The 27,178-nt window shown below is 40.3% G+C and overlaps 2 protein-coding genes and 1 long non-coding RNA gene across 3 annotated transcripts; all 3 read left to right on the forward strand.

Annotated features, from left to right (window-relative positions):
- Window positions 1-3,081: 3,081 nt before the first annotated feature.
- LOC122990355 (sodium/hydrogen exchanger 2-like) lies at window positions 3,082-10,747 on the forward strand. The gene is made up of 13 exons (XM_044363686.1): window positions 3,082-3,545; window positions 4,109-4,331; window positions 5,157-5,397; window positions 5,475-5,725; window positions 5,823-6,040; window positions 7,312-7,508; window positions 7,613-7,702; window positions 7,937-8,007; window positions 8,200-8,334; window positions 8,481-8,577; window positions 8,671-8,799; window positions 9,369-9,432; window positions 10,452-10,747. The coding sequence occupies exons 1-13, from the start codon at window positions 3,299-3,301 to the stop codon at window positions 10,625-10,627; spliced, it is 2,139 nt and encodes a 712-aa protein (XP_044219621.1). The 5' UTR covers window positions 3,082-3,298; the 3' UTR covers window positions 10,628-10,747.
- A 389-nt stretch (window positions 10,748-11,136) lies between these two features.
- LOC122991013 (transmembrane protein 182-like) lies at window positions 11,137-17,348 on the forward strand. The gene is made up of 5 exons (XM_044364605.1): window positions 11,137-11,490; window positions 12,852-12,975; window positions 13,313-13,411; window positions 14,978-15,115; window positions 15,451-17,348. The coding sequence occupies exons 1-5, from the start codon at window positions 11,317-11,319 to the stop codon at window positions 15,669-15,671; spliced, it is 756 nt and encodes a 251-aa protein (XP_044220540.1). The 5' UTR covers window positions 11,137-11,316; the 3' UTR covers window positions 15,672-17,348.
- A 4,481-nt stretch (window positions 17,349-21,829) lies between these two features.
- Window positions 21,830-26,207, forward strand: LOC122989898. Its single transcript, XR_006405204.1, has 3 exons — window positions 21,830-22,039; window positions 22,495-22,543; window positions 26,095-26,207. It is a non-coding gene; the product is annotated as an uncharacterized LOC122989898 (long non-coding RNA).
- The last annotated feature ends 971 nt before the right edge of the window (window positions 26,208-27,178 follow it).

The following is a 27,178-nucleotide window of genomic DNA, read 5'->3' on the forward strand; positions in this document are numbered from 1 at the left end:
TGTAATGTGCAGATTTGAGTAGCAGTGTCTTATTAGACTTTGTTTCATACAGCCTCCAGGTCATTTGTGTTTTTTAATTTCCTAATGAACTCCTCAATAATAGTCGTAGGATGAAAAACTTTCTTAAAATGGTTTAGTAGAAACATGATTGCAAAACAACTCTCATGCATTTAAATGTAGATGTAATAACATGATAATATTCAATGTAGAGTAAAAAAAGAACAAAAAAACAGTTGCATCACTTTGATAACACTATACCTGTATTTATATGAAAGGGGCGACACACCCCCACAGGTGTTTTCACTCATGTTGCCTGATTAGACCTCGGGACTGTGCAAGCAGGTAGAGACTCTGCTTGACTGACATCTCCCTGACTGCTACTTGACTTTATCATTCTTATTAAAGGCCTTGTCCTGCCTACTCTGAGCTGTTTTCAGTTATTGTGGCTTATAAGACCTTTGCTCAGGTGAAAGTTGAGGTCATCAGAGTCCATAGAAAAGTGGGAATGGAAAAGGTGCAACAAGTTCAAATAAAGCAGAAAAAGAGAGTTACAGGTTGAAGAAGTATTTTAAATGCAATTTTAAAGCAAAATAATGAAATACAATTCAGATAAAGTACTTTATACAACCTAACAACACTCAAAACAATCGAATAGTAAAACTATAAGAACACCAGTAAGTTCACCTCTTCTGTCAAAGAAAAAAACCCAACAAAAACATAAAACAAACAAACATAAAAAAGAGACACTAAAGAGACTCAATATCAAATGAGATTCAAGTTAACTAAGAGCTGCCCTAGTGTCTCAAACTGTAAATACTGCTCAACAGAGAGGGTCTAATGGAGGACACATCAGACTGCCACACAGCTGTTTGGCCACTTCATGTTAGCTTTGCAGAGGAAATTAGAAGAGAGATCATTAAAGTGTAAACATCCCTGTCCTCTTCATTATTTAGAAGTGTGGTAATGCCCTATTATCAATAAGAAAAGGAACGTAAGTCTATACATGCACTTGGATTGTATTAACAGCACCATGGCATACTAGTTGCACAGTGAGCAGATGAAAACAGAGTGTGGAAGAGAGGAAGTTTTGCTTGGCATATTGCTGGATCCGTACTGGACTGAGGGTCTGAGGACAGAGCGTGTCGTATGCTGAACACATTTTAAAGCCCCTTGTTACAAATTGTGATTTTGGGCTACATAAATAAAACTGACTAGACTTCATTCAAGACCATAGCCTTACACATAACACGATGCTTAAGATTAACTCAGTCCAAAAGCTTTTACAGCAGTAGACTTTTTTTCACGGCAGACCTTTTGACTGGTCATAGAGGGAAAAGCACAGGTGTTAGTAATGACATTAACGATGGCTCTGTTTCCTAAGATCATCCAGCAGCCAGCCAACTGGCACACTTTGAACTGTCCCATCTAAACTGAATGCAGTTATTAATCACACCTGTGACTTTTTATGACATGTCAAAATGTCTGCCATGAAAAAAAGAAAGCAAATGTTGTTTTTGTGCACTCCTGAATGAGGCATACTTAATAAAAGGTTTATTAAATGTTTCAGATGCTCTGAAACTCTTTTGCAGTCATGCAGGATAAACACCAGCTGAATAGATTTTTTGCAACTTGGCATCCCCCAAATGCCTCATATTAATTTCTATTACACATTTATAATGCATTATTAAATGAATAATTGAATTATAATTAGTTGAATTATTTATTGAACAAAGCCATTACTCACAGCTTTGAAAGTAAAAACATATTAACAGCAATATCACTTTCTCACTCTCTGGAAGAAACAAAACCATGTAACTGTATTTGTTCATTATTAAGCTCTAGTTTTATTATTCAGTATTTTATTTCTATGCCTTTTAAACTCTCCAATTAATAGTTCAGATGAAATCCAGGTGTTTTGTGAATTGTGGTGCTCCAGCAAACTGGATCCTTTTCAACATGTCTGGTTATTGTTTCATTAAAAATTCATCATAAAAACATATTTCAGAAAAGGACAAACCACAGATTCAATCTGTTCTCTTGGACCAGAGAAGCACATGCAACAACTTTCCAAAATCCACAACAGATTTGAAAACTGCAGAAAAATAAATATTTTCACATACCATCTGTCTGATGTATCTATCTGTTTGAAATCATAAAGTCACACCAACACGCACATGTGAGATATTTTAGAGCCAATTTTTTGTGGTCAAAGACCCGAACAAGTAAGCTCTCACTTTATTTTGGGTAATTACATGCTGTACGACCTTCTTCTGGTACCAGTCCTCACATTGGCCATGACACTGATTAGACTGTAAGCAGATGAAATGAGAACAATGTAGAAAGATGATAAACCCCTGAATTTAATAATAAGATGCTGGAGGGGAAGAGACTCTGTCTTGGCTGCAAATTAAAATCCTCTTGTGGCCACAAGAGAAGATATTTCTTTATTTGTGGAAATACGGTGAATGACAGGCTCCAAAGTAAATACGTGTTCTAGATCATTTTTAATCATTAAGTATCATAAAATAATTACACAGTGGTCTGTTAGTTAATTGAAATACATATTATTACATAGTAGTATCTATTTGCAAGTAGCCGGATATCTGTGTAAAATCAAATAAGCTACAGCAGCACACAAATTTCAAGAAATGAAGTTCTGTCATCACAGCAGGACAGTAAATGAAAAGAAAACATTTCATTATTTATTTCAAACTAGAGCTGCAACGATTTGTTGATTAATCGATTAGTCAATTGAGAGTAAATTAATCAGCAACTATTTTGATAATCGATCAATTGTTTAGGTTGATTTGATGGTTCCGGGTTCTTTAATGTGAGAATTTGCTGGTCTTCTTACATGATGATAAATTGAATTTGTTTAGGTTTAGAGCTGTTTATTGGACAAAACAAGACATTAAATGATGCCACCTTGCGCTCTAGGATATTGTGGTGGACATTTTTCACCGTTTTCTGATGTTTTATAGATCAAACAATTAATCGATTAATTGAGAAAATAATCAACAGATTAATCGATCATGAAAATAATCATTAGTTCAAACTATCTGGACAGATGGAAACCTTACCGTCAAATGCTAAATTCCACTACTAATCTTGCTAGCTCAGGGATTCCTGTGCACATTAGGGGCTGCATGAGTTGCTGTCAGGTTGTTTTGTGTGCGCGCGTGTGTGTGTGTCTGTGTATAAGTGTGTGCGTGTGCCTCTCGCCCTCCCCCTATCTCCATAACACCCTGTCCTATTCTCTCTCTGTCTCTCTCTCCTGTTGTCCCAGCATGGCTGCAGGATGGCTGCTCTGTGGACTCCCTCTCTGTTGCTCTCTGCCTGCCTGTTGGGATGTTTGGGCCTGACCCCCCCCGCTGGGCTCCCTCAGCCCCACAACCTGCCCCCCTCGCTGGGCTTCAACAGCAGCGATGGCAGCCTGTCTGTGGATTTGCCTATGGCTCTGAGGGTTTTCAGTGTGGACTACCACCATGTGCAGGCTCCCTTTGAGATCGTGCTGTGGATCATGCTGGCCTCGCTGGCTAAGCTGGGTGAGCCTCAGCTGCTCGTACAGGAAAAGCAAACTTTTGATTAGAGGTGGTTAGATGTTAGTGGTTGCAATAGAACAAATAAACTGGAATTGTTTGACTCAGGGTTAAAATGTATGGGATGTATTCAGGATAGGAAATAATGAATAAATGAATAAAAGTTAGCTTATCAACTAGTGTATCAGTAACATAATCCAAGTTATTAACCAGTGTTTATGATTTTTTCACATATACAACCCTGTATGAAAACAAGCCTGTATTTTTTTTTTTACTTTTAAAAGTATTCTCATTCATAAATGTGTAATTTGAACATGTGATAAGGAAAATGTATTGAAATCCTCCTAATATTTAGGAGGATTTATAAATAAACCCAACAAAAGCATCTCATTACTACCCAACTGTGTGTGTTCATATATGATGTGTATGAGATGATGGTGCACCTCCACTTTTGTGCATTTAGTCAAAGTGATTGAGTAAAGTGTCTTGCAGCTCAAAAAAAAAACTGTTGACAACAATTAGCACAATGTCCTCTTTTCTGTTCTTCTCTCTGTGTCTCTCACCACCAGGTTTCCACTGGTCCGGTCGTGTCCCAGCAGTCGTCCCAGAGAGCTGTCTTCTCATCATGGTGGGCCTCCTGGTGGGAGGGGTGATCTATGGCGTCCGCCACTCTGCTCCTCCGACTCTCAGCGCTGATGCTTTCTTCCTTTTTCTTCTCCCACCCATCGTCCTGGACGCAGGATACTTCCTGCCAGGGAAGTTGTTCTTTGAAAACCTGGGTACCATCCTCTGGTTGGTGCACTATCATGATTTGATTTGAATGTTTTTCTATGTGTGTGTATGAGCTTGTGTTTGTGAGTGGGCCCAACAGCTGAATATACTAAATGTTTTATTTTTTCCTTTGTAAGACAAAGTATCACAGTTTTAACTCATTTTTGTAGACAAATCTTAATTTTAAAGTCCCCCTCCACTCAAAAATGTGTTTTTCCTTCAGTTGGATGTTTGAGCTTCACTGTACAGAATGATGTATGTGCAGAGTTTGACACTCGAAGGCCTTTGCTCACCAAAAATCAGAGTTTAAGATGTGTACCTATGAGCATGATTTGTGACATCACAACTAGTTTGGAGCTATTTGGCCAGTATACAACTAACACAAGTATGTGGAAATTTGGAGCCTCCTCTCAGCACAAATACTGAAATGGACTTTACAGTGAAGTGTGAGACGTCTTGTGTCCAACTTTTGAAATTAACAATATTTGCATATTCATAGATCTGGATTTTTAATGAGGGTAGATAGATAGAATGTCTTTAACCATGTGCGGAGTGGATCTTTAAATTCAAGTCACGATCATACAGTTTTTGACAACTCAACTCAAGGTCTATTTACTTTTTCCAGAGCTTTTGACCACATCTCACAGTCTGCTGATGAAGGAGATATAGTTGAAAGCTTCCAAAAAACATAGTTGGTGGACCTTGAGCTAACATTTTATTGTCAAACTACTTTCATGGTTTTACTTTAAAGCTAAAGGGCTATATTGGTTAAATCTTACCTATCTTCAGTGATTTGCACAGCAGTATCATTCCCGTTTGCTGTAAAGCTGCTGATTCTCTCTCCAGGTATGCGGTGCTGGGAACCTTGTGGAATGTGCTGGGCATCGGCCTTTCTCTGTACGGTGTGTGTCTGCTGGCCCAGAGCTCTCTGGGAGACGTCTCTCTGCTCCACTGCCTGCTGTTCGGCTCTCTGATCGCTGCTGTCGACCCTGTGGCCGTGCTTTCCGTCTTCCAGGAGATGCATGTGAACGAGCAGCTGCATATCTTGGTGTTTGGGGAGTCGCTGCTCAACGACGCTGTCACTGTGGTGAGGGGAGAGGTTGACCTGTGTTCTTATAATGAAATACAATATTTAATAGTGTAAAACACTTTTCTTCCTTTCAGGTGCTATATAAGCTGTTTGAATCATTCCTCCGCCTGCCGTCAGTGTCGGGACTGGATGTGTTGCTGGGTGGGTGCAGGGTGCTGGTGGTGGGACTCGGTGGCCTGTTTGTTGGCCTCTTCTTTGGCCTGGTGGCAGCTCTCACCTCACGATTCACCTCTAGAGCACAGGTCATCGCCCCGCTCTTTGTCTTCCTCTATTCATACTTGTCCTACCTGACCTCAGAAATGCTTCACCTCTCTGGTATCATGGCGTGAGTACTGCTGAACATCAACACAAAGACCTCCATTCTATATGTTTTCCTCAGTAAAATCTGATTACGATTGTTGTCCCCCCCCCCCCTTCTGCAGCATTGTGACCTGTGCTGTGACCATGAAGCAGTATGTGGAGGCTAATGTGTCCGAGCGCAGCAACACCAGCATCCAGTACTTCCTGAAGATGTGGAGCAGTGTGAGTGAAACCTTAATCTTCATCTTCCTGGGTGTGTCCACCATACAGGATGTCCATATGTGGAGCTGGCCCTTTGTCTGCTCTACACTGCTGCTCTGCCTCGTCTGGAGGGCCACAGGTACTGTAGCTTTAAAGATCTTTCCTGCACTTTAAACAAGCTCACTTCACACAACAGTGCACCACCACTAATGCAGTTTAAGTACAAAACTTTTCATTGAATCCCACTTTAAAGGATAAGATAGTTTAAAGGATAGGTTTTGTTTTTTTTCCAAGTCTGTCTTCCTATAATACTGACATGCCAATATATTGGTGGAAATTGGTCTTGGTTGCTATAACAATTTCTACTCTCCATACTGGCCTTGAAGATATTTTCTCAGAACATGACCACACTGTAAAAAATGGTAAAATACAGTCTGTTTAGTACAAAATTCCCTGTTTTTGTTTCTGCAGAAAGAAGTTTCTCATTGCGCTGTGGCGGAGGGATACATTCTGGTAGTAGCGTGTAAGTTTCTTGGTGTTACCTGCCTTTTGGTACTCAAGACATGTTCAGAGTAAGCTTGAGGTGAATTTGCTAGCTGAGATATTTTTGCAGTCTGTCTTTTGAGGCTTTTTGTGCGTGAGTGACATCTCAGAGCCGATCTCCAGCTGTTCTAGTTGTCCTCCACGACTTTGACTTGCTCCTGCCTCCGTTTCTAATAAGACATGGAATGTGGTTCGCATCTGAGTTTATCTGGTGTGGTCTGAAAGAAACAAGCAATGGGAAAACTATGTTCCAGAGATTTCCTTTAAGAGATCCTAAGATGACTGAGTGGTGGCTAACACAGTCAGAATGGAAATAAATACAGTGTTTGCAAGACTCAGTGGAAGAGGGGCTGTGAGAAAATGTCTCAAGATCATGGTTGCACCATCACCATCAATGGTTGATACATAGTATGTGGTTCACTCTGTAAAATGTGAGTAAAAAGCTGGTTCCAGGGACAAAACTATACGTGACCACTAAATTGTGTCCTTCTGCCGCAGCTTGGCAAGGAATGTTCTGGAAACAAAAAGAGTGAATTTCATACAAAACAGACTGTAACTTTGGAATCTATCGACTGAATTTAGTCAATTCAGACTACTGAAGCTTCATTTTAACTTTAGCTTAACTTTGGTGCATATTTGCTCAGAACGAGGGCTGTGGGTTTTGTCCCTCATCTCTTACAGAATAGTCGTGTTTCAGTGAAATAGCTTCAGGGCCAGTATGGAGAGAGTAGGAACAGTTACGGTGACCAAGATCTATTTCCACACAGTATTGGCACATCAATATTGTATATAGACAGACTTGAAAAAATACAAACCTATCCTTTAATGCCAAATTAAAGGTCTCATCACTTTTTCACTTCTCTCAAGGTGTTCTGTTGCTGACTGCTGTGGTGAACAAGCTGCGGAGGAACGTCGTGACCTTTCGGGACCAGTTCATCATTGCCTACGGTGGCCTGAGAGGGGCAATCTGTTTCTCCTTGGTCTTCCTGATTGATGACTTCCCCAAGAAAAGACTCTTCATCACGACAACCATTGTAGTCATCCTCTTCACTGTCTTTGTGCAGGTAGAAGAATAGTTTTTCTTGTTTGTGTTGCATTTGTTTGGTTTAATGGAGTACTTATTTTGGTCATACTGTTTGTGTTGAGTTTGGTTTTGTTTGCTTTCCAGGGGATGACCATAAAGCCTTTAGTAGAGCTGCTGGATGTGAAGAGGAAGAAGAGAGCTCTGCCGACTGTCAGTGAGGAGATCCACAGCAGGGTGAGAAATGACCAGTGTGTGTAATTAGTCAACTTTTCCATTGGGTGATGGGAATGAAGACACCAAAATACTTCATGTGTCTTCTGTATCATTCATTCCAGTGAAACATACCTCTAGTAATAAAGAATATTGTGTAACTTTTTTAATGCAACTCTTTAATTATTCATATTAATTAATACATTATCGCAATATAACAAGATTTAAGTGACAACTGATTATGTTGTCTCTTCTTAGCTTATAGATCACCTTCTGGCAGGGATTGAGGATGTGGTTGGCTACTGGGGACAGCACTACTGGAAAGACAAGTTTGTTTTACTTGTTTTGCTTAAATGTGCCTCAACTTCCCTCGTTGAACATGATTCTAAAAACATAGGCCCTGAGCTCACCAGTAGATGGCAGCAAATACCACATGTAAAAGTTCTTGATCATGTCTACATCATAATGTGAGCTGGTGCCTGCAGTGAATCTCATGTGCATGTATGTTTGTTTTCTGTGAGGTTTGAGCAGTTCAACAAGAAGTACCTTCGGCGTTTCCTGATCCGTGAGGATCATCAGGCTCGCTCCAGCATTCTCAGAGTTTACCAGGAGCTGGAGAGAAGGGACCAGAGGGGAGATGAGGAGGCGCCACCACTGTGAGAAATCATTTTTCTATGCAATCTATGCATCTTTGTGTGTTTGGTTAGTGTTTGGTACATGTAGAATATGTCATCATCATGACTAAATAACTTTAAGCTGGTTTTTGGCTAAATGAATGTGAATATTCACCCCTCACTTTTAGAGTAGACCCCCGCTCCCACAGCCGTCCTCTTCTGCCAGAGGAGATGGACAGCATCAGGCGTATCCTCTCCAGAAACCTTCATAACTTCAACAACAAGGTAAATTCAGAGCTTTTTTTCTTAATGTAAAGCTTGTAATGTACTGTATGTAATATTCATCTGCCTGTTTTTATGCCCATATTGTCACTCCAGCAGACGCCGGCGTACAGCAGACACACTCTATACCAGGACGCCACCATGGAGAGACCCAGGAGGCCCCTTCACAGACACCAGAGCCTGGGAGAGAGATACACATATAATACAATCACACACTGGCGACAGGTACTGCACCTGTAAGCACACAGATATGCATTTACAGACATTCACTTTTTACACCTTTTTTCTGATTATTATTTTTCTTGAAGCTAATGTTTTCAACAAATGAGGTGAGATGATTCCATTTGAAGTTGAAAGGAAAATTTAAACCTGAAATTCACCAGGCAGTACTTGTAGTACAGTTAAAAAGTATTAAATAAGCAAATATCATTTATAATATATTTTAGTTTAGAAGACACCTAAACATCAGTACTCCACCATCAATATGATTGTGTGAATGTGGGTGGAATATTTCAGAACAGTATTATTATCAGTATTACTATTTTTGAATAAAGCAAAGCAAATTTTCATTCTCGCCTAATGTCAGCTGAGATTGGCTCCAGTTCCCCCACGACCATCTAGAGGTTAAGCGGTAAAGAAAATGGATTGATGGATGGAAATTTTCATTAATCACTTACCTGAGCAATTACTTGGAATCATGTAAAAACTAAATATTAAGATTCAGTACTGTAGGACTCTTAAATAACTTGTTAAAAGCATGTTTTACATTTTACTGTATATCTCCATTGTCACAGGGTGAGGATGGGGAGTTCCATGGATCACACAGAGTGAGAACAGGACTCAGCAGGTCTCACACAGGTAAAGTGAAGTACAATTCAATACACAGTATATAAAAATTACATATGTTGTTTTTACTAATATTATGTTTCAAGAAATAACCACTTTTTATGCACAATTTAAGTTTTGCCTCTCTTTCCTTTCCTTTAATTCTCATCAGAGCCCTCATCAGAATATAGGGAGGCATTATGTAGGACATGGCTCCTAACACTATTAGTAGTGGAGTAATGCAGTAAATTAATAATTTGAGTTAGTAAAGACTACAATTATACTGGACAAGAGGATACCAGACTTTAACAGGAGGCAGAAAAGGCTATTTGTAATATTCAATAACCACACAAGACAAAGAACAATGAACTGGTACCTTGTATTCATGGGGTGGGGTGGGCGGGAGGCAGGGGGGGCAGATCACCCGTATACAGGCGCCAACAGCGTCTACAGTGTTTTTGTAATTACTCATAATTCCAGAAGGGGGAGACAAAAGTCCTGCACTGCAGCTTTAAACCAAATAAAATAAATGGCCATAGGTTCAATGTAATTCCACAAAGCTACCTCAGTTTCATTCCTTTTGTCACTCCTTCTTTGGTTTTGAACCACTTTCTTTCCAACTACTTTTCTGTCTGACTGGGTGACCTAATAAAGGTAATTTGGAATCTCAACTCTCAATATTTGGATTCAACATAAGGAAGGTAACAATATTAAAACAATAACTGTTTCCATATTTTTTCCAAACCCTCATCCCTTTACAACTCAATTCAACCTTACAATAGTTGACTATTCACTGTATCAGCAATAACAAAATAACTGTAACCAAGGCACAATAATACACCATATCAATAATATGAATACTCAGTCCGTTCACTTAAACCAGTGATGGTCATGACTCAGTCCTTCCACAGGCACAGGGAATGTGTTTGAAGAAGTGTCTTTGTGACCTGGGTTACAATTACTTGCCTCATCAGGTTGCCCCTCTCTTGACCTTTGACCTTGAAAACTCTTTGTGGCTCCTGAGCTCACTGTAGCCTCTCCTGTCTTGGTAGTGTGCTCCATAAGCCCAAGGCCCGCCCTCCAAGACTCCGCAGCTCAGAGTGGGTCGGTGGACCCAAAAGCCTCGACTGCCGGAGGAGACCAGGTCTGCACACAACACCAGACACCTTTGGGAAGAGCCCAGAAGAAACAGCTCAGCTTTGTTTTGGAGAATGAGAAGCAACAATGAAGAACAAAGACAAAAAGAGACAATATCTAAAGCAGTTAATTCTGTGTGTTCAGTCGACTCAAAAATGATAAGTACCTCATTCTATTGGCCAATGAGTTGTGGGGTGCAAGACTGGGTTGATACAAGGTTTTTCTTCAAAATAAAAATCATTAAATTAATAAAAATAATCCACATTCTGGTTTTATCATAGTGTGTTTGAGTAGAGTGTTTGCAAGACACAATAATGCTTTCCTTTTTTCAACTCCTGAACAGCTCTTCAGACACATGGTGGAGGTTTGGGGGTCATTTGCGTCTCCAGTCTAATTTATTTTCAAAGTGGCACTCCAAGAGTAACACCTAGCTTAGAAATACCTTGCAGTCATAAATGCTTATACTCCACATTATAAACAGACACACAAACCAATCCTCCTTGCTTTTATAAATGCGCAGCACACCCACGGTAATTTGACAAGGACAGGCTTACTGCTTCCTAAAATAACTCCTGTCCCCCCGCCTAACCTCCTCAGTTACTGTAGCTTCTTTTCCCCACAGCTCCCAGCATGCCAGGGAGTGGCTGGGAGTGTCAGACTGTTTTCTTTTGGACTGGGGTCGTGCAGTGGGCTATAGAGTGGACACCAGCAAGGACTCACTGATCTGAAGTTTGAAGGCTAAAGAGAATAGAACAGTGAAGGAGGTTTCAGGCTGGAGTTATGAAGGTGGGAGCTGCAGCTTTGGCTGGGGGTATATTTGGGGCATTAGGGACCCTGTGTTTCTTCCTGGCCTTTGGGACAGACTACTGGCTGGTGGCCAGTGACAACTGCGGACCATATACATGGTCGACACAAACAACACCAACAGGGGAGAAAGATGCCAATGGGACTGAGGTAGGAAAGATACACATGTACACATGACTGTTTATCTTCATAGAGAAGCCCATAAGTGTGTGCACATATAAACTTATACTAATACATCAATAGAAAACTTTATTACCCGCAGCTAGAATTGATAGATGAGAGATATACAACCATATAATAGTAGTCAGAGAAGTGTTTATTTTGATCACTGAAACATCACACAATCACCACAAAAAAAACAGTGTGAATCCTGATCAAATGCTCCATAAACAGTGGTGTTAACGCTATTCCACTATAGGATATAGGAGATTTAAAGATGTACTGAAGTGATTTTGTATTGCAACTCCATAAGGATGGGGAACTTTATGGGGAAAAGAAAGACAGATTTTAAAAAAGAATGAACACAAGCAGTGCAGTGGAGGCCAAGAAATCTTGACTTTTAGTCTGAGTTTTGTGACTTTTGGTAAGGATCAAGCTCCAGAAACACTGGATTCTACACTTCCTATAATGCAGCTAATACCATCATTTCATGAGACTCTCTGTCTAGTAAATGCAAATATCTTTCACAGTTTCACAGTCCCCAGTTTGTAATGCAAGTGTTCAATTAACAATACTAGGACTAAGCTTTGTGAGTTGTGTGTTAGCATGTTAACATTTGCTAATTAGCACTAAACACAAAATTACAGCTGAGGCTGATAGGAATGTCATTAGTTTAAGCCAAATTATTGGACAAATTAAAATTTTGACCTGATGATGGCATCATATGAAAAGTTGAGGGATCATCAAAATTCATCCTCTGGGGACCAAGTTTCATTGCAATCCATCCAATAGTTGTTGAGATGTTTCAATCTGGACAGTCAACTAACAGACCGACAGAATGAGCAGTTCTCCCCATAAAGAGTCAACTGATCTTTAAATGTAAAATCGACGGACTGCCCCTTTAATCTTCCAGTTTATTCTTCCATGCCACATTTGTGAGAAAGTTCACTTGATGCAAAGTAAGGGATATATTTATGAAAGCTAATCCCCCAGTGAACCCCTCCCTAACATCACAGCACAACAGAGTCTTTCATTTCCAATAAAAGATGATGATTAAAGTTGCTGTGTGTTATTCTGCACCATCAATCATATTTTTGACAAGCAAGTGGAGGGTATCATTCATGCGTGTTTCATAAGTTCCCCTTGAAAACCTCACAGACCAGCAGGCCATAATCAGAACCACGTTTGATGCTGTGGCACCACTGAAGTACAGAGCGGCTAACACAGCCATGTGTTGACAGAGCTGACAGAAATTAAGGTTCAGCCATCTTAATAGTCGTAGTAGTAGTATAGTTAGGTGTCTATCTCGTTATTTGTCTGCTGATTTTTGTCTGTCTCTTATTCGTCTTTAGATCCAGTTTGTGAAGGCAGTCACTGTTGCTCCTTCATCTCTCAGTCTCCACCATGAGGGCTTTTTCTGGCGTTGCGTGTTCCAGGTGGACCCCACAGCACACGCAGTCCTAGCTACTCTCTTCAGTATGTGGGCCTATGCCAGATTTTTTCTTAAGACAACAACATTTTTTCGTTGAGGCTTGTCCAGTGTGGTTGTGTGTCTTGTGCTCAGCAGTGTGGTCAGCGTGACGTGCTACCAAGGGCAGGAAAGATAAATGCCTATAATTTGGATATTTGACAGAAAATATATAGGAGGAGAGCAAGAATGAATTTCAATTTCTGATTTGACATTTTTCAGTCTTGTGGTGTTTCTTATGTTTTTCCTATATACAAACAGTCTTTTTAAAACCACATTATGGGGTTGACACTCTCTTTGAGCCATAGGACACATTTTAAACTTTCCTTTTTCTTTTTCCTGTAGCAAACCAGCCAGAATCCAAGGTGTGTATCCATGGTTACCTCTTTCCTCTGCCAGTGGCACTTGGACAAGTGCCTCATCCAAGTTATGATGCTACAGCAGGTAATACTCTCAGTCATATATATACAGACAGGTGACAAACTAAAGGAAAAACCTGTAGGTTAGTGAAGGAACATAATCAATGCAGATGCTTCCATACAGGGTGTGAGGGTTCACTTGATGATTTGATATGAAAATGATGGAAATCATATGCTGTGGCCTTCAAAGTCACCAGATCTCAACCCAACTGGACACCTATGGGAAATTTTGGAGCGTGTGTTTAAACACAGAGTTCCACAGACTTGGAGAATATATGCCAAAGAGCATTGAAGCTGCTCTGGAGGCTGGTGGTGGCTTAACTCCTTACACTTCATGTTGATTTTTTCTTTAATTTGTCACCCATCTGTATCTGCATATACACACACATTTGGCCATTTACAGTGAGTGAAACATTAAAATAAGCTTAAATTTCCAAGTATGTAAGTAACCAACAGTGGGAAGCTGAAGGGTCATGGCATCAACTGAATGAGCCTAAAAATTACTGGGAGAAGGAATAAATTAAGTACAAAGATGGTGTTTGTATTTCTTCTTCATTATGCAAACCAGAGAAAATCGAGAATTTTAGAAATAGTGAGGTCTTGGGTTAAAGTCCCCTAATGCAAAATTTAAATTGAGTCTAAAAATACTGGACTCTATCTATAAAACACCCACCAGTAAGTCATTTGGAATAGTTAGTACATTTTGGGAAATACACTTATTCATGTTCTTGCTGATTTTGATACCACTCTCATATGTATGCTAAATATGATGCAGTAGCCAGCAGCTAGTTAGCTTAGCTTAGCACAAGGACTGGAAACAGCTGGTCTGGGTCTGTCCAAAGTTGCGGGGCAATTTTTATGACCCCTGTAAAACCACAAATTGTTGTTTTCATACTTCACTTTTTGCATGGATTAAACAAACATTAGCATGTTCAAGAGATTTAGAGGTGCTGATAGGCGGAATTTGCTAACTTGTTGACAGCTTATTGCACAAAGACTAGAAACAGAGGGAAACGGTTAGCCTGGAGCTATCCCTAGATCACAAGTTAAGCCTACCAGCACCTCTAAAGCTCACAAATTAACACATTATATCTTGTTTTTTAATTTGTAAGAAGTCACTGCTTCTGGAGAAATAGTTGCATACATAACCCCCAGCAAAACAACTAATTGTTGTTTTTACACTTTTGTTTTCATACAGATAAAATAAGCAAGACATAATGTGTTAATTCGTGAACTTTAGAGGTGCTGGGCAAATTTTTTTTACCTTTGGACAGAGCCAGGCTAGCTGTTTCCCCTGTTTCCAGTCTTTGTGCTAAGCTAAGCTAACCAGCTGTAGTGTCATATTTAACGGACAGACATGACAGCAGATAGAAAGTAGATAAGCATATGTCCCAAAATGTTGAATTATTCTGTTAATTGTGGAGCATCACTCCCCCCGATTGCTAACGTCTCCAGATTCCCAGAGAAAATACTGAGGACATAACCTCAGTGTCCTCAATGATAGCTATGGCCTTGATGTAAACACACACTCTCCATAAACACAGACTGGTCAACTTTTTTGATGGTGGTGGCCTGGTTGTACTTCTTGCAGTGTTTCGGGGTTTCTGGACTGTGCTGATAATCCTCGGGCTGGTCTTGGCTCTGACTGGAGGTTTCCTCTTGGTCTGTGGTGTCCCGTTCATCAGCCACAAACTGTACAAGCTGGGAGGCGCCTTCCTCATCGCTGCTGGTAAAATATAGACTATATGCATGTGTAGCGTTCACAGTCATAATGTCTGCAGTGTGAAATATGTTGCTAGGGGAATAGGTGAAAGTACACAAACACATGTTGCAGTCACTGTTACTGCTGTCAGCTGTTCATACCTGTCACATGACAAACACATACCCACCACACAGAGCAGCAGATGTCACTCTGCAGCACTGTCGCTATAACAACAGCAGGTGTAAACATTGCTACCGTGGTAACAGTGGAAATGAATAGAAGCTGCATTCCTCTGGAACAACTTGCAGCAATGATAGGCTCTATCTCTCTCGCTGTCTGACTCTCCTTATATCACTCCACAGCCTGCTTGTTCCTGGCCGTGCTGCTGCTCTATGTGCTGTGGATGGAACTGGTGGATGTGAGGCGCTACATCCTCCAGGAGAGAGGGGAGGCATGTCCAAGTGCACACGTTTCAGTGCTCTACGGTCTGTCATTCATGGTGGCGGCAGCTGGCGTGCCTCTGGAGCTTGTTTCTGGGTTGGTCTTCATGCTGGTGGGCCGAGCGCTGCAAGCAAGCAAGTGAGCTGGCCATCTGGCCTGTAGGAGAAGAGAGGACTGACCTTTTTATGTCCCGCAATGGGACTCAGCAGGACACTTCTGGGATGTACATAAATACTGGTTGGAAAGATACGACCAACATTATAGCACCACCTTTTGGATATTAAGTAGCATGCAGTCACAGACACTAGTTTGGTGTATCAGTTCCACTTATTTGCTTTGATTGATTTCTATTTAAAAATCACTATTGCTAGGGAATAATAATACCACAATATATCAATTTATGGGATTAACATGGTGTAATATGGATATGCTATTAGCAGTAAGGAGCAATATTTGATGTGCCAAGTTTTTTTTTTTACACAAGACTGTGTTAATACACTCAGTTGCATTCTACTGTCATTCTACCAATTGCCATTTTTATTAATGCTGCAAACGATGGGTCCACAGCACAGAAAGTGAGAAATGCATGGGTGAACCAGCTGTGTCCCCTGTCCTGACTTTGGCACACGATCAAAGAAGGTTAGCTGGAGCGGAGTGAGATGGGAGGGAGGAGTGGCTGTGTGGCTGGATGGACTGGGGACAGAAGTGTTAGGTTTTGATAGTAAGGGGGGGGGGGGGGGGGGGGGGGGGGGGTGTAGGAGGGACAGAGAGAATTGATGCGTGTAGGGGGGCACATGGGGGCTTTGAGAAATGAACAGCTGTTTGTGGGTTTGGTTGGTATAGCCTACAGCAGGCCAGCCACCTGCCTCCTTCACCCCAATCACATTTCACTCCCTCATTCAATCTCCTATGCTTTATTTTTTTCTGTAACACATTGTCACATTTATCTTTTCCATCTTACATGTTTACAGAAGCTTTAGTGTTAGACTAAGGCCAAACCATTTCAATTCAAGTGTAAAACTGTTTAGTTATGTACCTAATGTGTCATTATGGTGTCATACCAACAAGGCCTCATACAGATAATTCACGCCTGCCACTATTATAGATAATCTATTGACAACCTCCTCTCTTATTTTTTCAAAAGAGAAGTCATAGATAAAATATTAACATGCACGCACACACAAAATGACTCACACTGTTATGGACGTTCTGTCTTTGGCTCAGTGTTATCCAAAAGGGAAACACAGATTTGTGATTGTATCATATCTGCTACAATATTAGATCATACTCCTTTTTCATTGGTCTGAATGGGCAGCGGGCGGAATCTCAATCACGCATATCAGCTTTCATCTGCTCCACTGAGGAGCAGGAGGAGAGGCATGTTTGCTTCAAAGAACTCACTGATATCAAACACACACACACACACACATGTTGTGTGATCAAACTGTCTATGAGAACACACTAGTGTTAATTATTAACATATACTGTGTATAGCTGCACATGTAGTGCTGATCCCAGATCAGACTTGTAGGATAGTGTACTTCAGAGCCGTATAATGTAATGGAGCACCATAGCCAGCCATCAAATGTTATAGGTCAGCTAAGCTTAGCTGTGCTGTGATATCAGTGGTACATTGTGGTTGTTTGGTACATGTGATTTTGTAATTCTGTTATATTTATTTCTGATTAACATCACAGATATATGTGATATGTTTGTGCCATTTGTCTACAACAGCTTAATTACTACCTGTTTTGGCTTTGACAAAAACTTTTAATCTCAATGAAGCTTATATGGTAAATAAAGTTTGCTTAAATAATGATTTATAGACTGTCGTCTCCAGCATCAGAAAAAGCTTCTCTGTGATATTAAATTTGAACTTTCGGGCCTCAGAAGCAGAGAAACCCAGTTCACAGTTTGACTTTAAAGGCATTTGGACTTCAAGAAAACACACCACTCCGGATCTGAAGAAGCCTGAAGAAAGTAAGATACAGTAGATAAAAAGAAATAAATATGAGAGGTTAGGAAGAAAGAGAAGAAAAGACAAGTCAGAAAAAGAAGAAAACACACAACTCCGTTTGAAGATTTTTTGAGGTGTTTAATTGACAGCAGAGCTGATTGAGAGATAAATCTGACAATTTTAAAACACAGAAAAGGAACATAAGTAAAAAAAAATGACAAAAAAACACCATAAACAACAGGGACAGGGATGGGTTTTTTTATGTCTGTCTCTAACATTTCTGCCGCCACCCCAATACAATGGAAGTAAATAGAGTTTTGTTTGTGGTGCAATTAAAATTTACATTTACAAAACAGCAACATGTCTTTCCAGAAACTGTTACTAATACACAGACACCACTGTGGACAGTTTATAATTTGACCCTATCTGATGACAGTAAAATCTAAATTATTCTGAATATCCAGGACATTGTGTCATTATTTATGGAAAGACACACTATTTTTTGTCATTGTTCAATGCTTTGAATACCATACATTCTCATATTGCTGAGGGTAAGTGAGAAAACTTTTTTATTTATGTTGTTTACTTTTCCTTTATGTTGTTATCTGAGCTTCTGTCTGACCAGCAAAAAATAATATTTGTATGATCATATACAAAAAGAAATCAAATGCAGCAGTAACAACTAGGAAAGGCTGCATTTTTGGTTAAAATGTATGTAAGGTTGCTTCAGCTGAAATAGTTCAGCTTAGTTCAGCTGAAAAACCTTAATCCTTTTATTGATATGGGAGTCATAGTTAAGGTTGAAGCACTTAAAGGACCTAAAGTGTCACCTGAAGTACTGAAAGAAGTTGCAATGAAAGTTAACCTGCAAACATTGAAGGGAATTGAAGCCTCAGTTGAAGTTAAAGAACTGAAAAAAAAAGTTGAAGTTCCAGTTAAAGTGTAAGCAAAAAAAGAAGTCGAGGTGTCAGATGAAGTATTGAATAAGTAATAAAAGTAGCTGAAGTGTCAGTTCAGTCAATAAAAAAGGAGCTAGAAGTTTTAGTTTAGGTGTAAACACTGAAAAGATTTGCAGTGGCAGTTGAAGTGTAAGGCCATGTTCAGACTGATTTTAACCCTAAGTGAACAGACGCCCCTTTATTCATTTCAATGTGGCCAGCAAGGGTACCAATGAGATGGCTCCAGCAAAAATACATCAGGTTGTCCTGCAAAAACATAGAACCCTCTGAACCTTTTGCCAGATCACAACACAACATCATCCGGCAAAGTGCTTTTGTGGCCAATTAAATGTTTATCATTGTGACAAAAGAAACATTAAAAATAAAATAAGATAATTTCCATTGTGATAGTTTTTCAGAGTTTCATTATGAACCACTGTTCATCTGATAAACCCATGTCTCAACTGTAACCAAAACAACATTGCTGCTAACGCAGCTCCTTGCATTGCTTTAATGCAGGGTTGCCAATCAGTGGTTAGTACTGTTGCCTCACAGCACAGTTCCTTGGACTGAATCTCATCCCTGCTCCGTTCTGTGCAGAGTTTGAGTTTTCTCTTTATGAACCATTGAAGTGCCAAAATGTCAAAGAAGCAGCTTTATCTTCAAATCTGAAACATGAACTGTTGAAAAATGACTTTTATTCTGTGCACTTTCAACAAACATTAAGCTGTCCAGCAAACTATTATAGCCATTAAACCATTATCCACAGCTTAGATAAATAGTTGGCAACTGGTCCATATGTTGACTAGTTTCATCAAGATGGTTGAATTCCCACAATCGGCCAGCAGAGGGCTCTCCAGCTCTCCCCTTCAAAAGGAAAATTTCCCATGCATGGATGGACAGAAGGGAGAAATATGAGGGAGCAGCCGGTGTAAAGGGAAGGAAAGTGAAGGGAAGGAAAGGAAGCAATTACTGAGCGGAGTATTGAGCTAGAACCCTGGCTTGTTCAGTGACTGTAGCTCTTCCTAATCATAGTTAATTAACTCTTATGTCTCCTCCCTTGTCATCCACAACAATGGAAACACACTATCACTTCATTTAAGGAAGAAATAATCTTACACTTGAAGTGTCAGCAATTATGGTGTTATAATATTATGCATATGGCATAGCGAGCATCATGTGAATAAAGACATGACATGATAATAAAATAATAAATGGTTTGCAAATTAACCCCACCAGACCTAAGGAACCCAAGGAGCATACATCTTGTTGATTGGGGATAATGAGTGTGTATTATGTATGTGCGTGTGTGGATCTATATATGTATATATCAGTGTCTTTACAGGCACGGCAGCATTATTCACTGCTAATTTTCCAGTATTTGCCAAAGGCCCCATACATGTGATGTGTCAGACAGCAAACAGCAGGATGTGGTCTCACAGGAGGTAGGGAAAATTAACCCTATGCAGACCCCTCACCCCTCCATCCTCCGGAGCACCTGGACTGAATACTGGTGGGCTCTAATCCAGTCAAAGAGGGGATACACTTGGTGAGAGCGCTTTCCTTCCTTTCTCTAACCCCCTAACTCTACTAGTGAGCCGATTACCTGCTCTGTGTGTGTGAGCCCCAGCCCGCTAGGCCCTGAGCATGGCTCTTTTTGTGTGTGTGTGTGTGTGTGTATGTACGCAGGACCAGACGGACACAGTTTCTCCCAGATAAAGGCTTTTCTCCTGTCAAAAATGACTGCCCTGATAAGAGCTGATATGAGAGAAAAGCAAGCCTTATGGCATCACTCTTGCTTTTTTTGTTTCTATTGTACACCCCAAATCCCCAGGAACGGGATACACACACACACACACACATACACACACACACACACACACTGCTAATCTGTATTGAGGGGTAGTTGAGGTAGAGAGGGAGCAGGTGGAGGGATAAAGAAGAGTTGCTGTGTGTGTTTCTTTTTCTATTTTACCCTAACCCAACAACTAGTGTGGTCTTATTAAAGACATCCCTCCCCTCAAACAACGCCTCAACACACACACACACACACACGCACACATAAACACACATGCATACACACTGTTCATGCAGACAGATTATGTCTCAGGCAGTCAGAGCTCCTGCCTTCAATTAACCTCACAAAGACAGGATCACTTACACACACATACTCTGATGATGATAGCAGGAGTGAGACAGTAAAGAGGTGCATGTGAATGGCTGCTATGTATACAATAGGCTCTACTACATAGCAAGGCATGATACAGTAGTCGATTTATTAATGAAGAACATTATGTCATATGCTGTATCTTCTGACTGAGAGAATAGACGTGTTCCTGTGTATCATCCACCATGTGAATACATTAAATATGTTTTCAACTGTTACAACAAACTCACCAGATGTTGTTTTTGTTGCTGAAAACAGTAAAAGAAATTAAAAATTCAAGGTGGAATGTGCTGGAAAAAAATAAATACTGGACGTATAGTAAATGAAAACAGCTTGGTTTTATATTGGGCAGGGAATTTCTTTAGCCTGGTGGCTAGGGGGTTGCAAATAGCAGAAATGTCTGAGAAAAGGGTTCAAGTTTGTGAATTACGTTAAATTATATATTTATTGTGTTGGGGAAGGTTTTTGTCACTGAGGATAAAACTTGTGTTCCTGTTTTGGTCTCACAAAGCTAAAATGCTTTCTGACTTTATTAGACCTTGGTTAAGGTCTCAATATGCTGTAAACAAAGGTCTTGTCGGACCATCTAATGAACCCCTTCCCACGGAGAGCTAAAGTCATGATGTCACGTCCGGGCTCGCCTCTGTTCCACAAGCTTCTGTGACTCAATGCAATCTGTCATTCAGCATTTCTTTCATTGGCCTTTCTGAAAAAAATGGAGCGTGTTGCTGTGCTTTACTTTCCATATTCGAAGAAAACTCTTTACTTACTTAAAGTAAAGAAAACTCTTTACTTAGCGCAGATAAAACTACAGCTCCCATGAAAAAACTACAAACACAGTAGTGAGGGTACTTGCACCACTGTAACTTGGTTTCATTTATGTCCATAAAACTCCCCAACACTTTCTTCTGAATCATTTTTCAACCCTCTAGTTGTTCACTCCTCTCTGTCCTGCTGTTATTACAAACATATCTGAACTAGCCACAACCCCTTGACTTGCTAACGGTCTCACCTTCTCTGTTGAACTGTGATGTTTCACCCATGAATGTCTAAGGATTTTGGAATTGGTGTTTGATAAAGGCTGCTAATAAACGTAAATGTAACGATATTAGATTTTTCAAAAAACAACTGTCCTTATCTAAACATATGAAGCAGGCCACATACTGTTCTGTTCCAAGGCTCAATTTTTAGTTAGTTACACGTTAGTGGGGCTGCGTCTGAAATTCCGGAGAGATTTTTTAGTATGTCCGAAACCTTAGTATGACACCAATAGTGCGTGAAGTGCATACTATTTCCAGGGAAATATTACAGTATGCAAGCACTGGACACTATGCCAACATATACATCCCACAATGCAATGCAGTAGGGATGACAACAACAACATAACACACAATGGCGGACAGCGACCAAGGCAGCTCTGGCATAACGTCAATAACACTTCAATTTAAGTAAGACTTCACTTTCCTAGGCGTAATATATTTTTTAAATGAGTTCAAACTTTATGGTTGGCATGGGCTACCATGGTTACTCGTCTCCAACCGGCAAGGGGGCTCTCAGGAAGTGATGTGATAATTACAGCTCAGTGTGTCAAAAAAAGATACACACTACTGTTTGTTCACAGAAAAGTATGTTGAACGATAGTAAACATATTGGATATGTAGTGCATTATATGCGATTTCGGACGCAGCGTGAGATTTTGAATGAAGATTTCTTACTTCTGGAACAGAGCCCAGAAATTCTGGTTTCACTCCACCTCTCTACTGGGGGACAATTTTTGTAACTTTCTGAATTAGATAATCTGACAACCACATCTACTTTGTACATCGCTATGTGCAGGGGTGCAGAGTGTGAATGCTAGATTTGAACTTTTCTCTTAAGCTCTCTTTTATCATTCTCCACACAGCTACTTGACGTACGATGCAGTTCGTTTGAAGCAGATTGAATTCTTTAGGGTAAGTCATGTATCAGGCCAGCTCCATTGGATGAGTCCTCCCACTGGTTGACTATTAAATTCTTTAAGATTACTACCCTGTAAATACAGCAGTGTGATTGATAGAACACACAGCTATACTCATCTTTGTTGCAGCTGCCTTCTTAATTCACCTCCTGCTGATCTGCAGGGGGATGTAAAGCTTTTTTGGCCCAGTCTGTGTGTGTGTGTGTGTGTGTGTGTATTTTGGCCCTGGCACACACCACTGGAGCTACCTGGACACACGCACACACACAGAAATCACTGTGTACATGGACTGCAAACTCTCTGAGCTGTCTGGCAAACAAACCATATCCAGTACAGATACAGTAGAATCCATTTGAACAATAAATAAATACAATAAAGTCAAATAAAAACAAAGAGCTTTGCATACAAGCAGGAAGCGTTCTGTGTGGGCAGACAGAACAGAGGAGATACTGCTTTGGGCTCGTGTCTCAACCATCCCCTTTCTTCTTCTCAACTATATGTCTTTATTTTCTTTTAACATCCCCCCTTCCCTCCACACACACCATTCCTCTCCCCAACTCCTTTCATTTATGCTGAAGGAGAGGAAGAGGAGACTGAGGAGAGAGGAGGAGGGGGTTGCGATTAGTTTCAGGGTTCCAGCCCACTTGATTGGCAGCTGGCAGCATATGGAGCTGTGAGGAAGGTTTGCCCACGCTCACTTCTGAGGAAACAAATATTTGCCTGAAGGGGAGAGAGAGAGAGTGGGAGAAAAAAATATTAATTAGTTTGCAGACGCACCGAGAGATAAAAGTCGGCAAGACGTATCCATCAAAAGGCTGCAGAGTTAGCTGCAAAATGGAAATTTTCCCCAAGTTGACAGATCCAGTAGGCTGCTGGCAGAGCTGAGGGGAAGAACACATGCGCGCAGGGAGAGCACTGAGGTGCACAACACAGGAACCCTACGTGGAGTCTACATTAGCATCTGTGCATACGTTAACATATTCTGAGTGGAATTAACTTTTAGGCATGCATCTTCCACGCTTGAGAAACATTGCTCTAGCCCCTCCAATTATTTCTTAATTACCATCTTCACACTGAAATAGAGTTGTGTGGAGATAAAATCGACACATATGCAACACATCAGGTGCACTCAATGTAAACATGCAGATATCATTTAAGAAATGTTTGCTGTCACCCCATGACTCCAAACCATCAACATAGAGGATTTTTTAGATTACTTTTTGATAAATGTAGCAAATATATTGTTGTACTTCTCTAAAACCTCCAAACCAAACATGCGCAGGCGTTATAGGAGCTTATCCTCTCGTATAACATCTCAGTACGGATACACATCTACTAGGACTACTCTGCTTGTCAGTCTGACCTTCATACACCTTCTTGCTCCCAAATCTTAAATTGAATAGTTCAACATTTTGGGAAGTAATAATTTCCCTCCGAGAGAGACCAAGAGAGATAGGCTATATGTCAAGATAGATACTGAGTCTGTGCACTGAGTGTGAGAACTAGTCAGGCTTAGCATAAAGACTGGAAGCTAGCCTGGCTCTGTGCCAAGTGAAACAAAAAGTCTACCAACATCTCCGAAGGTCACTAATTACTGTCACGTGTTCTATCTTGTTTGTTTGATTTAAAAGCAAAATGTAATGGAAGTAAAAGTGCAGTTTATTTTCTCCGCAGACAATGTTAGGTGACACAATTGGAGCTCTTTTACTTGTTACAACGTTGAGATAACAGATATTACAACCTGAAGCTTAAATCAAATCACCTTTTGGATTTTGGATCTATCTTGAATGAATTCAGTAACTATCGTTCCACATTTTGTTCCCAACTGCGACAACAAAGCATTTGAATTTGTTACCACTCTGATTCACACCTCTGACTGTCTTCTCCTTCATAGCAGTGGTAGCCAAGGCTTATGGGTATTGTAGTATTCAGACCCTTCCACCATGCCAAAATAACAGACAAAGCCTGATCTCTCAAACAAAACAAAGTTGAAATAATTAAAACCGGTGGTTGTAACATAAACATAGGACTGTACCATTATCCAGAATAGTCCATTGTTTCTCATTTAAATTACACTGAGCAGGTTATTAAAATAACATTTTTGGGAATACAGATTGAGGAAAAACACCCCCAGAAACAGCGCCCCTTCCCATTTTGCACCTCTATTTCTTGGCAAACAACAGCCAGGCACAGTGACAGTGCACAGCTTCCCAAGTCTTGTCATCACTGTGAGGTTGCCAGGTTTGATATAATCATGCCTCTACAGAAACCAAAACCTGTGCTCACTCACCATATCTGCCAACCAGCACCACAGCCAAGGACACTGCACAGAAGTGCTGGGTGGATGGATAAACTGTTGTCGATCAAGAAATAGCTCCAACATGTAAACCTGCCAAACATCAGAAATAATCATTTTTACATTTCTGTTTATGTGTGGGTTAAACAAATAACATAAAATGTGTTGATTTGTGTTTACAGGTGTTGGTCAACGTCTTTTTAAAACTTTGGTTACAACCAGGCTAGCTGCTTCCACTGCTTCCAGTATCTAAACTAAGCCTTCCAGCTCCAACAGCATACTTATTACACAGACATGAAATTAATATTGATTTTCTCATCTCATTCTCAGAAAAAAAATAATCAAACAGGCATTTCCCAACATGATTAACATCATCGCTATGAGCCGGGCCAGCACATTGCTTTCATTACTCCAATGACACCAGAGCCTCTCTCTGGGGCAACAATTAGATACACAAGAGCACCACTACACTAATAAAACAAACACACCTATTTCTATTTTTTCTTCAAGACATTAATTGTCTATGCAAATAACTAACTTCATCTGCAAACCACTGAATTCACTAATCACGGCCCAAAAAAAAAGAAAAAGAAAAAACACATGAAAGAGACCTGCTTTGCTTTGATACATGGTGTTCAAACACTGACCATGGGATTATGCAGTACTGATAAGGTAATTAACAGACTATGATAGTGTAATTAAGCAACATCTGAGAAGAAAGGCTGTTGGAGTGGTGTGTTGGTGTGGGCGCACATCAAAGCCTGTGGCACTGCTTTAAAGGCAGATTGGCTGTGCAGAACATTTGGTTTAGCACGGTTCCTCCGCTAAGGTATCGACAAACGGCTGAAAGAAAGCTTGTGCCGTAGAGAATTAGCTGACAACGCCAAATAACATTATTGTGATGGAAATAAAATGCTTTTTTTGGGAGCAATTCAGTTAAATAAAATGGACGGAGATCATATCGAGGGAACACAGAGGCGGTAACTGATAGCTCCATTGTTAGAGTGCCAAATGGTGTCTCTCTCTATCAGCGCACAGTCTCAACAGATTTCACTGAATAAATGGAACTTGCATGAATTCACTTGCTTTGCTTTATTGAGAATGCATCTTTGTGGGGTTGTCGTCAGGCCTTGCAGAGTGCACTCTCTCCATTTCCCTCTCCCTCTCTCCCTCTGTGTGCACTGAACCAGCACAAATTCGGTTTTATTGTATTTATTTGTTTATTTACTCTTATCTCTTTTCCATTTCAGAGGCTTCCTATCAGAGACCTGCAAACCTCAGAAGCCGAGTGGCAGGGGAGCCGTGGGTTTACATTTGTGTGTGTGTGTGTGTGTATGTGTGTGTACGTACAGTAGTGCGTGTGTTTCAGGGGATTGGTATAAAATTAAAATACAAATAGAAAGGAAACATTGGAATCATCACTTTTGTTATCGCCAGCTATACGGTTTACAGCTCCCACTGTTAACAAATTCCTCCAGGGTGATGAAACAGAAAGCGCTGAAATGTACTCACTTCATGACTCAGAGAATATCTTTTAAGTAATATTATAAACACTTGGCAAGAGCTCTATTGCAATGGGTGTGAAACTCATTTTAGGCATTAGATGAGAAAAACATTATTGCATCCAACAATAAAGCGCTCCGCCTCTGATGAGTACAATCACACAGTTGTTTAACATGTTTTACTTCTGAGCCATGTGTGTATGGGAATTCCCAGGGACACATGATGTTACAGACCACAACCTAAACCTTATGTATAGAACTGATTTTCTAGCCGCTTTGGGCCTTTTGGTTGTCTTATCATGTGTATTTTCCTTCTGACTCTACTGTATGTCAGTATAAACTAAATGTTGCAGGGAACCTGAAGACACAGAGGACCATTTACATACAATGTCAACTGAATTGCTGAAATGCTATATAACAGAAAAACACTGAAAGGAATAGTTAGACTATTCTAAAAATGCCTATTCGCTTTCTTGCTGAGAGTTAGATGAGAAAATCAATACCACTCTCATGTGTGAGATTGGTATCAAAATTCTCATCTAACTCTTGTCACGAAAGCAAATAAACGTATTTCCCCAAGTGTTGAATTTTTCTTATAAAATCATATAAAATCTTTCTATATTCTACATCCTATATTTACGTCTGTGGTCCAGCAGCTTTATGCGATTCATCTGTTGTTTTGTTTGTGGGGACATTTTGCCTTTGTTTGACAGTAGACATAGACAGGAAACAAGGGACAAGAGCAGGGAGTATGGCATGCAACGGAGGCCCCACTGCCACAATCAAACTCGGAACATTGTGATTAAATGGTTAACATCTTAGACAACAAAAC

This window comes from Thunnus albacares, chromosome 10 (genome assembly GCF_914725855.1).
Source record: "Thunnus albacares chromosome 10, fThuAlb1.1, whole genome shotgun sequence".
NCBI lineage: Eukaryota > Metazoa > Chordata > Actinopteri > Scombriformes > Scombridae > Thunnus > Thunnus albacares.